Here is a 14,967-nt window from a genome sequence, read left to right as displayed (position 1 = left end):
AACACTAAATTGTCTCCAAATATAGTGTTGCACACAAACTATTTTCTTTCCTGCATTTGAAACATTAGAATAATGGACTATAAATTGGACATAAAATTGCTTTGACAACCAGTACAATAATATCCACAACTGTGCATGGGTGAAATAATAGCTCTGTACAACTGTCCAACATTGATTGATCTGCTCTGAATCAACATGTCCTCTGGTGCTACCAGGTGGAGGACATAAGAACAGGATGTAGGATACTAGGAGGTCTTCTGCCTATGGCCAGCCATCTAAAGGCACAGTGGGATATGTGAGCCATTTGTCTACACTCTCCTTGGGCGAGTCAAAAGGAAAAGTGTAGCGACCAGCTGTCATGTTTAAAAAAAAAACTACCATGCAACTGAAGATCAGTGATGGAAACAGAAATCCTCGTCCTCCTCAATAGCTTTTAAGCACAAAGTTTAAAATCCTGATTACATTTTAACAGAATTTTACAAAAGATGTAGATAATTACTTGAGTTCCTTCTGATACAGTAATACAGCTAGTGAAAGCTAAGTCAAGAAGACACATTGGATTTGCTCCACGTTAACTGAGGTGAATCAACTATTTCCTTCTCAAAACAGAATCTTTTACACCCACAGAATCCTCTGTCCAAACTAAGTATAATGAACCTCATTTAGAACTAGTAATTATTTGGCTTTAAATTGTACAACTCTTCAATCTAAATAGCTTTTGTTTAAAAATGGTGCATCAGGTGTTTTTTAAAAAAAAATGGGATGTAAAACACGGCATCTTCAGAAACGATTCTATGACTAAGAAATCAGAGTTGGGACTCCTTCCAGTAACCTGTGCACATGTTCCAGTGCATCACACATGTCACGCCACACGCCAACCCATGGGGACGCTGCTCTGAAAGTACAAGTTACTGACACAAATGTGTGCCTCGCCTGCATACATGTCATTGTATTTTGAAGTAGCTTAATGTGTTGAGCGCTTTGAGATATTTGGAATGTGATAAGGAGCTATATAAAATGCAACTATTGTTATTGTTTTATCTCAATTAATGCCCATGCCATTTTCCAAACCAGTTTCTTTACTTTTTTCATATGAGCCACTGATGTTTCTATCTGTGACTTTCATGTAAGGTAGAACAGCAGTAATGCCGCCTGGTAACTTCAAAAGCAATTTCATCAAAGAGATAATGATACTGGTCTGGTATTTTCATGATGCCAACAAATTGGCTTTGCTTTGAAAAGACAAATTAATAATAACAATTTTTGCATTATTATAGTGCTTGTCAACTCGGGAAGATATCTCAAAGCGCGTTACAGGATCTTACTGTAAAGTGCAGTGACTGTATTTGCAGACAATCTGCTCAATATGTAAAGTAATATGACATCAGGATGTATTACAGAATATGACAATATGGGAAGTTAATTGCTGTTCGGAGATGGTTAAACACACGATTAGTGATTTTAAAATAATTGAATTTTAAGAAATCCAATTCATTTTGAGATCTTAACAACAGCAGGAGTCATACAGCACCTTCATGTAGGATAGCTTGTTGGACTGCTGCATAATTGTGGGTTTGGATGCTGAGCAAGGGAGAGGGGAAAGTGACTATAGGCACGGTCAAAGTGGTAAGTCTTCAAGTGGGATTTAAGGGTAAAGAGGGGACGAGGGGAGGGATTGAGCCAGAGAGTTAGAGGTTAGGAACACAGTGACCAAAGGCACGGCACCAATTGTGGTGTGGAGGGGTCCGAGGATATGCAGCAGGCTGTGCCAGCTGAGCAAAGGGGTGGTGTGTTTGCCATATAAAAATGACAAGCAGAATTTTGAGACCAATTAAACTGAAAGTAGCCAACCCTTTCATTATAAGTAATATTTCATGCCAATTTAGATAGCTCACTCTTGTAAAATGACTAATCGAGATATTGTTTTCGACTATTAGGTCCCGTGAGAAGCTTCTGCCAGGCACCATGATATCAAAAACAGATGTCTCATTAAATTGGTTACTGGAAGCACACAGAAATTCAAAGATAATTGTATTGAGGCATCAATGGGCGATTAATAGATTTCCCTTAATATAATGTATATTCTCCAACAATCCTGATTCAACAGGCAATACACACGGAAATCTTGGGAGTACAAATTCCAGTAAGATACAGTCATTGAAATTCTGACTCACAGGTTTAGAAAGATAAGGCAATTCGTACTGGGATGAAAATTGCAGTAAATAAAGTATTTATAAACACCTAATGATGCTATGTTATGCTTCATTGAAAAAAAAGTGACTCCCAACTATAATTTACACAGGGCACAGGTGCGCTGGCAGTGAACTCGCTCTCCCTCTGACACTCTTTGTAATAAGGAACACGTGGGAGTTATTTTGTCAGCCGGGGTGTCTGACACATGAGGAAATCCATCACATGTTTAAGAGTATCCAAACCAGAGTTTCATGCAATGCCAGCTGCACATGTAAATTTATGTGTTCAGAACTGAATGCTCAACTCTATCTCTGGAGGGACGCTTTGTGCTTATCTAATTCCAGACAGTTTTAGGTGCAGTTTGGCAAGAGCCAAGGCTTGGGGGCCCCAGAGTGTATGTTGGGGTACTGCTGGAGTTTTAGCAGCTAAACCCACATAGTTTTCTGGTTAAACTCTAGCAGTGGGTTAATCAGCACCATTCAAATTAAAATCAAATATGGCAATTTTCACCGAGTCTGTTAAGTGAATTCAGCAAAGACATTTATTTGTTTCAAGACACCAAGTACGTACCCTGAATTCCTGAGACAATCTGAACAATGTCTTCATACACCATCAGGGTTGCTGACCGTTCAGGCTGTAGAAGCAGGCTCAATGATGAAAACACTAAGAGAGAGAAAAAATCCACATTAATTCCAGTCAAAAGAGTGAAAAACTGTTTAAAAGTGCCTTGATACAGCAGGTATTATGCATAAGCTGGGTGATTGTATAGAAAACCTATAAACTTTCACTCCATAGATTTTAGATCACTCACATGAATAATGAAAGATGAAAGTACTATCTTAAATTGCATAACAATAAATCCTTGCATTTGATATAGTGCCTTATCACGATTTACAGGATAAACAGTAAAGTGAATCGATTGTAAAGTTTGTGGGTCAAATGCCCATAGAGTATACAATTTGTCTTTATCTGTTCATTCTGTGATTCATTCTTAAATGTTTCACACAATCCTGCAAATTTGCAACTGGTTGAAAGGGCACTGACCGCAGTGTCATGGACAGCTGGCAATAACCACAACAGCACACAGCACCACATGTGTCCTTTTCAGCCGGTGCATTCATTTTACCACCTGATTAATTTTTAATGATACAGACTACAAGGTCATCATTTCCTAGTCTTTCCAGTCTCCCTGTCATCTATTGGACCATTCTAACCAACGCACAGTAGCATCCCTCCTCACCCTCTTCCGTAGGTGGCAGGTGGCTAGGGTTAAGTAGAGATCAGCCCGCTCCTCCCAAATCTATCTACAGCTCACTTCTTTAAGGGGAGCTGGTAAAGGGAGCCCTGAGCTCTGTGGACGGCCACAGCAGCCAGTCCTCCGAGCAGCCCCAACCTGCGGCACCCCCGGGTCCCCACTTGCCCATTTCCCAACTTGTCGTCGTCGCCCACCCAATTCTGTTCCGACAGGCTGTTCGTCGGGGCGTCCTCACTTCTGATTGCCCAATGGACCCATCAGTTATGCTTACTGACGATTACCTGTCTTAAACCGGACAGACCTTTTAACTGAGCTTTACCCCCCACCCCCCCTGCCCCTACAAAGAATATTTTTACTCACCTATGCCCTCTTCCCTTGACAATGTGTGTCAGCCTGGCTCAGTGGGTAACACTCTCACCTCTGAGTCAGAAGGTTGTGGGTTCAAGCCCCATGTCAGGACTTTAAATTCACATAGTCTAGGCTGATACTCCAATATAGTGCTGGGGGTGTGCTGCAATGCTAGAGGTGCCATCCTTTGGATGATACGGTAAACCAAGTCCCTTTTCAGGTGGACATTACAGATCCCATTGCACCAGAGACTGGAGGAACTAGGACTTTTTCTGCCGAAACAAAGAAGCTTGATGAGTGACCAGAGAGATGTCTTTAAAATATTTTCTGATCGTCAGTAGGCAGAAATTATTTCCATTGATCAGTGAGTCAGTAACAAGAGGGTATTAATTTCAGATAGCTAGCAAATAGGGAGATTAGGAGAATATTTTTTCACACACAGACTTGTTAGAAAATGGCCTCTCAGAAGTAGTGGTTGAGGCAGAATCTATATTAGCTTGAAAAAAGAAAATGCAACAACAAGAATAACTTGTATTTATATCGCAATATATCGCCCAGCGCCTTGGGACGTCTTCCCAACATGAAAGGAGCTCTATAAATGTAATTTTGTTGTTAATTGTTGTTGTTATATAACACCCTTCAAGAATTTCTCTTTAAAAGAGCCGGCACTGGCACAACAGGTGAATGACCTTCTTCTGTGCTTTCTACATTTCTATGGTTCCATGGTAACATAATAACAGTTTTGATTCAAATTAAATGAAAACTTAAGCATCTTAGTGTATCAATTACTTGTAAATTCTGTCATTATTTCTTTTAATTTGAAAAGAAACCAAACCCAACATTAGATCTCAGTAAATGAATGTGTCAAGTCACTCAACACGAAACAATCTCCCCTATGGGCTGGCAATGAGATGGGCATCAACAATAATAATCTTTACATTTGATAGCGCCTTAACACATTGTTGAGATGATGCAAAGCGTTTCATAGAACATATTGTAAAGTGAATTGACTATGTATTTTGTCGGTGAAATAACAGCAACAACAACATACATTCACACAATTTGAATGTTTGAAACACAGAGATGGTAAAGGATACCAAGCAGTGGGTGTGGGGGAAAATGTTGATAGGCATGGTCAAAAAGGTAAGGGCCAAGGATGTGAGGGGATTTGTAGGCGAGGATAAGCATCTTGAAATCAATCTGCTGGGAGATGGAGCCAGTGGAGCCTAACCCTAAGCTAAAATTAGTTTGAATAGATTTAAATAAGCGTCACTTGTTTTATAAAGATTACAATATAACAACTGTGGGATATAACAACTTTTTGAAGAAAAGTTCATCAAACACCTAGCTATGAAGAGTTCACCAAATACCAAGGTTTCCTGAAGCTTGAATCCCACACTGACCTCAAACTCATTCTTCACCGATCACTTCCTGGATCTCTGCAAGCCGACAACTCAATAATGGCTGTAACTAACCACTAAACCTCAAACATTCAGTGTCGAGTGGTCAGTCTTTCTTTGTGAGATTAGACAGGAAACATCAGCGGGAGATTTGGGAGGGATCAAAGCTCAGCCCCAATCTCAATATTTACACACATGTTCTTTCCAGCAGAATATTATCCCATAATAATCCATGGATTTGATATAGCACCTCATCATTATCATTCAGATGTCTCAAAATGCTTCGCAGGATTTTACTGTGAATTGCAGTAACTGTACAATGGTATGCAAAGGTGGCAGCCAATTTAACACAAAAATGTAACACAGTCATGAAGTGAACAAGCAATTTTATTTGGGGGAATGGTTGGTCAGGATGGCAGAAGAAACTCCATTCTCTTTTCAAATAGCGCCATGGAATCTTTAATCCCCATGAACAAGCAGATGGGGCCTCACTTTAACGGATCATCCAAAGGATGGCATCTCTAACAATGCAGTATACCCTCAGCACTGAATTGGAGTGTCAGCCTAAACTGAATTAAAAATATCCTGATTACTGGATAGCAGCAGAAACTGAAACACTGGCTGAACCCAAGGGCTTGTTAGTGTCACCTTGCTTTATATGTGCAATTTCAGCACAGATTGGGGAGATTGAACCTGATACCTTCTTTGTCTGTATGGCTCAGTAGCTCACTGAATGAATTCACTCGGGCATTTCAAGCTACTGTATTTATATGCTTAATTCGGACCATCAATGCATTGGAAAGAAATGTTATAGGACATGTGTCAATCTCAGGATGCTGTTTCTCCTTCTACTCCCCCTTTGCCCCCACCCCTGCCTGATCACCAATAGCGCATGTCTCTTGATATTTAGTGACTGACATGACTCATGCAAGAAATGCACTGTGGCCAGCAGGCTTCTGGCAGGCTGTCCATCACAGTAACATTAATATGGTGCTTCTACTCATGAGATCTGGAAAGACCAGAACACTAGAGCAATCATGGACATGAAAAGGTCATTCAGCCCAGTGACGTTCCCCCTTCTGGTACATTATTATTATTATTATTATTATTAACTCTCTGATCATTGCATCTAATTGTACTTTGAATAATCCTAATCTTTTTTGACGGCATTACCTTGCTTCATAGATTCCAAACTTTAAACATTGTAAGATACTTTTCATGTGTATGCTCTCATATTTAAAAAAAACTTTTTACATTACTCCTCCTTTCTTCAATTACTTTGAATTAGTGTGTTACTTTATCCGTATCACTTATTGTTTTGATATTGATAATAACCCTTGCATTCGATATATGAAATGGAATCCTGTAGCGAACTGATTAGACCACTCGCCTCGCAAGCTAAAGGACCTGGGTTTGATTGCTGAGCGGGGCAAAACCTTAGGAAAGTTTTCTTACTCCATATGCCTCTGTTTACCTAGCAGTAAGTTGGAACCCGGTCGTTAATTAGTCGAACGGCAGATTGCTTTCCAGGGGTTATAAACCCTCAAAAAACATGTGGTCACTCAATCCATGACTATTTCAGGACACTACTGTGCGCAATTGATGACGCGTTTTGTCTACAAAATATACAATCAATTCACTTTACTCCTCAAACCATCCAAATCTGGCTGCTCCTTAAAGCAGGCCCCAGCCTGCCACATACCCCCCCACCCAACTCACCCCATCTTCGGCAGTTAGGCTTTTAGCCTATCTGCTCCTACTCTGGAAATGTATCCTGGAGACCCGCAGACTGATCCCCTCACTTATCTCTTTCAAGGTCTATCTTTGACCGTTTCTTCGGTCACCTGTTCCCTCCCCACCCTCCTCGGTTCCCACCCCCATCTCGGGTGATATAAAATATTTCATAGGTTTCAACAACAAATTTACATTTATATAGCTGCCTTCCATGTCGAGAGAGCAATAATCCCTGCATTTTCAGTAAATTGTAGTGACTACTTATTTTGTATACAAACACGGTAGCAAATTTCCACACATGCAAATCACCTCCACTAACTTCACTCTACCTAACGACTGGAGAAAATGTCCTCCTCTAAACATGGCAGCCAATTTACACAGCAATCACCCCCTATCTACACCAACAAATCACCTCCTCTCTACCTGAAGTGATTCTTTTCATTTCTCAATTCTGCTCTTCCTTTCTGCTTTCTCTCTTGTGGTGCTGCAGATAGCACAACTGTGAAGCCTTTTTGTACATGGGATGTTAGGTTTTGTAACCAGATGTACAAGTATACATAAAATAACTACTGTTCTGTGGTGCTGTACAATTCCCTGCTCTGTAGGTGGCAAAGGCACTGCATAATGATTAGCTATTATTCCATAATCAATTCTTTCTCTCGCTCCTAACACTAGAGAACAGAATTCTACCAACAATTCAAATCAATCTAATTTGCAGCTGGTCTAACGCAGCAACTTATATTCAATCTTTCCTGTGCAGTGACCAGAAGGCAAACTAAACTGCATTGTTTATATGGTCCATTTTAATTTAAAGCATCTGTAAATTTAATACCAAAACCAAATTAACAGCTGTCATGTAGATAGACATGAATTCCCATCATAACCTTCAGAACAGAACCAGCTACTCATATTTCAGCACAAAATAAACTCTGGTGCATCAATAAACCTTCACGTTATACATATCAATGCTTCAATTATAATAATAATCCTTGCATTTGAAGTAGCACTATATCATCAAGACATCTCAAAGCACTTCACAGGAATTATTGTACAGTGTAGAGAATGTGTTCGCAGCGAATTTGCCCACTGTATGTCCCGAAAAAGTCACAAAGTGAGGTGATTGATGTGATTGGATCAAATACTGTAACAGGACATGTTACCTACAGATATAATAAATAATAATCCTTGCATTTGATATAGTGCTTTTTCACGTCTTCTTGACTTACTGAAAGCACTTCACAGAATATAATAATAATAATCCTTGCATTTGATATAGCGCTTTTCACGTCAGGAGGACGTCCCAAAGCGCTTCACAGAACACACTGTAAAGTGAATTGATTGTATATTTGTGGGCAAACGCGGCAGCCAATTGCGCACAGCAGTGTCCCACAAACGGTCGTGGATTGAAGTGACCAATTTATTATTTTTTTCTTGAGGGATTATCATCAGGCATGTGGAGTAAGGAAACTTGCCCAAGGTTTTGCCCTGCCAGGTATTGAACCCAGGTTTCTCACTTGTGAGGTGAGTGCTCTAACCACTGAGCTACAGCACTCCAGATGTGATTAGTGTTCAGTTTGAAACATCTGCACAAAACTGAACTCATATTGGAGCAATACCTTAATAGGAACCACATCAATGCTAAGTTTCTTCTAATGAGAAATGATGTCTGGAGGACCTTTTCCTATTTTCAATCATGATCCCCACTTGGGTATTTTAAATGACCACTTTAGGCTATCTAGATATATGAATCAATGTGAATGATTTGTGTTCATTTTTGCTGCTGTGTAGCAGCTTCCCTGACGCCTACACTCATTTCATCCAATTTGAGGCCTTGAGTGAGCAGAGCTAAAGACAGGAGAATGTTTCATCTACTAAACAAGCGTCTCCATGTTTCTAACCCACAACAACTGCTTCCAATAAGAAGACACAACGGGAATCATGTGTGTTTGAGGAGGGTACATTTCCTGCCTTCCATTCACCGCACCACCCGGTCGGTGCATTTGCACAATGTACTTCCCTGTAACCCACGCGATCCCCATTTTCTTCCCTTCCTCCCCTCAAAACAAACTTTCCATTTCTGCAGAGGGAAAGAAAAAAAAATACAAGAATTATTTCGCTGTTGGTAAAGTTGACACACTCACAGGGTGGTTTGGTGGCTTGCCATGGCGAGGAATTTGGCAGGAAACCACGTTGTGTTGCAGCGATGAGCAGTGGCGTTCCGAGCGTGTAGTCAAACTTGATGAAGGCCACCCCGTCTGCTCCTGAATATCCTGAGGCAAAGGAGGTCTGGTTGGTAAAAATCTCAATGAAGGCTTTAGCCAGAGGCTGATGAGTACTTGAATCACTCACGTGGACCCTGAGCGTCACCTCTGGAAAGAAACATCAGGACATGGTAAGAACTTGTGCACAGAAAATTATTAAAAAGACTTTTATATTTAGTGTAAAACATTAAATGGAGGTACTTTCAAAAGCATGTGGCACAGCCTGACAGGCTTTGTTGGCAAAGACAGAGCTACTCAGAACCAGTACTCAAGTACTCAACAGCCTCTAGTCCCAAGTGCAAGCAGAGTAAGGGGGTTTCAGCTTGAGCACCAATTGGTGACATTCTGGCCTCAATGTTCGCTCCAGTGCTAGCACAAACAGTGGGGGGGGGGGGGAGAATGAGTGGAAGGGGCAAGAAAATGGTCAAAAATTAGCCAGGATTTCTCAATCTGAGCTGGAAAACTCAAATCATGCTGGAAATTGTGAACCTCTGGGTAAGTGCAAGATCTTGGCTTGGCTGCAATATCCTCCCAAGTCAAATAAACTTTTGACACTCATTTGCTAAGAACAGCCACTTGGACAAGATACTGGAGGGTGTCCAGCTCCTATAGAACCAGAAATAGATAATAAATAGAGAAATTGAGGAGGACACCACCAAAACACAAGTCGTATGCCATGTCACTTAGATTTGATCCCTTTGAAACCCAACAGTGCAGGTGAGCCAAAAATTAATCTTTCTGAAAGCAAAGAGAACAAAGGCAGAGACAGCAGTAGAAAAAAAATCACCATTGCGTCACACATGCACAGCAGAACATTTAGCAGAACTGATATTTCTTAGATGTTGCAAATGAAGGCTTTGCGTTCCTGCATCTTGTAAAGGTTAACTTCACATAATTTCCAACAGGGTGGGTTGTTGGGGTGGTCATTTCCAACCCCCTGAGACAGCACCTGAGGCCCAAAATTTCACCAAATTTTCTACACCTATATCAGGCCCCATGGCAACCTTCTCTACTCCAAATAGTCAAGAAAACAGACCCGACTTCTCCATTCTCTCCTCATAACTATAGTCTATTATCCCCGGTATCATCCTCGTAAAGTCATCAAATAGACTTAATGTTATTCTCTAAGTTCTGTAACCTTCTACTCGGTAACTCGTATTTCTGATCCAAGTGATTTAGAGAATGTGTGTATGTGTGTGTGTGAGAGAAAGAGCAGAGAAAGGAAACAGAAAGCAGCTCAATGAGAGAAATAGAGACATAGAGAAGCACAGCAAGACAGAGAGAGAGAGTGAGAGAGAGATACGCATGTACAAACAGAGTTGTGATGGCTTTCTTTTCCACAGAAATTCAGTTTTTAAGATTTCATCCAATATTAAAGAGTGTGTTTCCCCCCCGTAACGTGCTCCACTCATCTAGGTGATAATCAGCACCCGTCACAACCAGTCCAGGCAACCAGTCAGGTACAGGATAAACCTTTCCCTACACTATCCCAACCAACTGGAAACTTAAGTGAGACTTCACCCTGCAAACCATCCAGCAATAAGACAACATTCTGTACCTCAGATGAGATGTTATACTGAGGATCTGTATGCATGTTCAGGTCTCATGGTACTACTTGAAAAGAGAAGGGAGTTTCTCCTGGTGTCCTGGCAAACAAGCTCCCAAATAAAATCAGGCATTCACTTCATGGCGGAGTGCTTAACATGAACGGAGTTTGACACCTAGGAAAGGAGAGAGGGATCCTGACCGTTCAAAGAGGAAGTAGGTACTCTCCTTATATATTTGGAGGTGTTTATATCGATTTGTGCAAGGAAGCCTTTGAAACTGCTTCAACAGTGCATGGCATGAATCCTTACTCCCGCGACACTGCTTTAAAATATCTATTGTCCCCACTCACTGTGTTCAATCCCCTGCATGTTAATCTCAGCTATTACTGATGAAATTACTGATTCCATGGCAACAATGTTTGTTCATAAAATTTGGAAGCATTAACCAAATACGTCCATTGAGAGTACATACAACTAGGGGCAGCTCAGCTTTTGGTTTCAATAAATTGAGCCCAGATGGTATCTGCAGGTATTGTTATAGCCATAGCAACATGAGAAGCAATTAACACAAATGACAAAACAAGAGCTGTAATGAAGAGCGGCAAAAAAAGACAGATCACCTTCAGCATAAAGGAATGCATTGCATTGGGGAAAAGGCACAGAGCAAAGCACAGCCGGCCCTGAACAAATTACAGTTGAGGATTTGAGGCCAGAGCAAACAACAACAAATAAAAGCTCCAAGACATCGAGCTTCCTGTTACACCATGGGTTTGAGGGTCTCCAGGAACTGTCCTCATGTCAACATGCATCAGATAAATCTTTAACATATAAGCGGGCTATCTGACCCACTGTATGTCACCCTGGCTCAGTTGGTAGTACTCTCACCTCTGAGTCAGAAGATTATGGATACAATCCCCACATTGGTACCTTAAACTTGCATAATCTATGCTGTCACTTCAATATAGTTTTGGTGTGCGCTGCATTGTTGAAGGTTCTATCCTCTGGATGAGACGTTAAAACAAAGTCCCATATGCCTATTCAAGTGAGCATTAAACATCCCATGATCCCAACAATCCTGAGATAAAAAATTGGTCATTCACTGTTTGTGGACATTGCCATGCACAATTTGTTGCCGTGTTTCACCTGCAACTACACTTCACACTGTGTTTGATAAGGCATGATATCAGAGCATGATAAAGCTCTATATCAAAAGCATGGATTATTATAACCTGCCAACACTTTTCCCCTACTTCACACATAAAGATACTTTACTCAGCCAAGATTCTGGTGTACACTGAGACCTCTGACACAGTATCCCAACATGCTCCAGTTTCTTTAGCAGAAGCAAAATATGGAAACACTAAATTCCTCTGAACTTGACATTCCAACTGTTGCTGCAGGTGAGTCAAGGCTCAAGCAACCAGACCGAATGTCAGTGTCAAATCCCACTCCCAACACACATTAAAAAACCCCTAAAAACTCAGAGGGAACCATCTCTCTCAAACACACACCATTCACTCATATGAGGTTTTAGTATGTTTAATACTTTTGTTATTCAACAGCCTCACTGAATCATTTATGAAGAGGTTAGAGCAAGGAATCCAATTCCTATGTTACATTCAGTCCTCAGTGCTGCTTCAGTCAATGCACTATTCAAAATCTTTTTTTTAAAAAAAGTGTTAGCTGGAATTTCTACCTCTGACTCATTTGCACTGCAAATATAAATTCAAATTGACAGCTTGGAAAGAAATGGCAATAATAGGGCCATTTTTGGCATTCAAACACTTTATTCGTGGGGCTGGAGTTACCCAGTTTCCAACCTTAATCTCCATTAATGGGATTTTCAAGATGGCAGATTAAATCTTCCAGAGAGAAGTGAAAATCATCAAAACCAGCAGCTCACATTAAAAAGGTTGTGGGCAGTAGGAAGTATTTACATATTTGAGGTGTACAGTAAAATTAAAATAGACCCGATACAGAAATGCAAGAAAATGTCATTGCTAAATATTCAATTCCACAGTTATGTTATAAATGGGTTCGACTATCGTAAGACGCAAGTGTGAAATTCGCTAACGTTATGAGGGCACCAGCTTCCAAATGATTTATATTAGCAGCTTACTCTGCAGTAACCCAGAAATGGCAGGTCCTTACACTCAATTCAGCAACCAACAATACGCCCGTTGACCAGATTTTTGAAAGACGGTGGGATTTCACTTTACCCAGGAAACAAGATCATGAAGGCAAGAATAAAGGGGGAAGTTTTCCTCTTCTTGGGAATAATAGCAATAATCCTTGGCTTGATTTTACGCCTTATTATATCATTATTTTCAGGTGCTTCATAGGATTTACAATAAAGTGTAGTCCTCCCGACATGCAAGGCACCAAATAAATGCAATTTGTTGTTGTTCTGAGTGTATTTTGTAGGTGCATGTGAAAGGGAGAGAAAAGGGAGGTGACCCAGGAAGATGGGACTTCTTTAAACTGAGCACGTAGCAGCCAGACTAATTTTGCATGTACACATTTGTTCTTTTCTCTTTGGGATTCCTCCTAAGTGCCACACGTCATTCCCCAGTGGAGTGTGACTTACATGGCCCATTGCTCGCACCTGTCAGTGTTGGTTTAGAGCCAGCCAAATTCACAAGTGGCCTGTGCTAATTCTTCCTCCTGGATCGAAACTGGTACCTCCTTCTATGCCACAATCAATCTGGCATGTGTGTAACCACCTGACAGCATGTTGGTGTCCCAAAGTGTGTAGGCCTGGTTCACTTGGCAGCACTCTCGCCTCTGAGGCAGAAGGCCGTGGGCTCAACCACCACGTAGGGATTTGAACTCACATAGTGTAGGCTGACACTCCCAGTTCGGTACTGTGGGTGTACTGCATTGTTGAAAGTGCCATCCTTCAGGTGAGATGTTAAACCGAGGTCCCATCTTCCCTTTCAAGTGAACGTTAAAGATGGTGTAGCACTTTTCAAAAAGAAAAGGGAGTTTTTCCCAGGGTCCTGGCCAACAATCCCCCAAATAAAATTGGTTATTCACTTTAAGGCCATTTGTCGGACATTGATTGTTTGCAAATTAGTTGCCGCATTCACCCACAAAACAGTCACTACATTTTAAAATATATTCTGTGAAGTGCTTTGAGACGTCTTCCCAACATGAAAGGCACTTTACCAAATGCAAGGATTATCCAGTTAAAAAGCTTTGAACAAAGGTCCTGATACTATGTCCGTTCATCAGGGGTTAACAGTTTGGCTCAGAAGAGTATAGATCTAAGCCTCACATTGGCATTACTACTTCTCCATTTGAGTTTATAGGCTGATAATCCAGTGCATTGCTTGGGGAGTGCTACATTTTCAGAGGAGCCTTCTTTCATATGAGACGTTAAACTATGTTTCCATCTGCCTGCACAGTTGGAAGTTAAAAAAAGTCATGGCACTTATCAGAAATGAGGATACAGTTCAAGATCCTGGTCCTCACCTTCAAAGCCCTCCATGGTCTTGCTCCCCCCTAGCTCTACGACTTCCTAATCCCCTACCATCCTGCTCGCTCCCTCCGCTCAGCAGGCTCTGGCCTGCTTCACGTCCCCTGCCTCGCTCACCCCACTTTTGACTGGCGGACATTCTGCCACACTGCCCCTGCCCTCTGGAACTCCATCCCGCAGTCCCTCTGCCTTGCCCGCTCCCTTGCCTCCTTGAAGACCCATCTCAAGAAGCAAGTTTTGGAGTCCTGTAGCTCAGTGGTTAGAGCACTCGCTTTGCAAGCAAGAGACCTGAGTTCAATTCCAGGCAGGGAGAAATCTTGGGCAAGTTTCCTTACTCCACACGACTAATAATAATCCCTCTAAAACCAAAAACAATAATAAAAAAAATTGGTAATTTTCAATCTACGACTGTTTGTGGGACATTGCTGTGCGCAATTGGCTGCTGCGTTCGCCCACAAATATACAGTCAATTCACTTTACAGTGTGTTCTGTGAAGCGCTTTGGGACGTCCTCCCGACGTGAAAAGCGCTATATCAAATGCAAGGATTATCCTCCACTTCGACCGTGCTTTCAATCTCCCTGCTCCCCCCCTGCTCTGACCCTGACCCCCAGCTCGGGTTCAAAACACCGTCTGTCCAGCACCTTGGGACATCCTCCTGACGTGAAAGGTGCTTTAACAAATGTAATTTTTTTGTTGTTGTTTCTCCCAGCATCCTTGGCAACAATCCAGATAAATTGGTCATTCATCTCA

At 41.4% G+C, this 14,967-nt stretch overlaps 1 protein-coding gene across 1 annotated transcript in view; it reads right to left on the bottom strand.

Moving 5' to 3' along the window:
• Positions 1 to 14,967, bottom strand: part of fam171a1 (family with sequence similarity 171 member A1) — a 124,787-nt gene that overhangs the window by 39,356 nt on the left and 70,464 nt on the right. The window contains exons 2-3 of the mRNA XM_007906399.2: positions 9,072 to 9,299; positions 2,764 to 2,856 (exon numbers count right to left, since the gene is read on the bottom strand). Coding sequence (XP_007904590.1) covers positions 2,764 to 2,856; positions 9,072 to 9,299 — 321 coding nt within the window. The remainder of the gene's footprint in view (positions 1 to 2,763; positions 2,857 to 9,071; positions 9,300 to 14,967) is intronic.

The sequence above is a fragment of the Callorhinchus milii genome, unplaced genomic scaffold (assembly GCF_018977255.1).
Source record: "Callorhinchus milii isolate IMCB2004 unplaced genomic scaffold, IMCB_Cmil_1.0 Scaffold2, whole genome shotgun sequence".
Taxonomy (NCBI): domain Eukaryota; kingdom Metazoa; phylum Chordata; class Chondrichthyes; order Chimaeriformes; family Callorhinchidae; genus Callorhinchus; species Callorhinchus milii.
The sequence above is the reverse complement of the archived record's forward strand: the minus strand, read 5'-3'. Positions and strand labels throughout refer to the sequence as shown.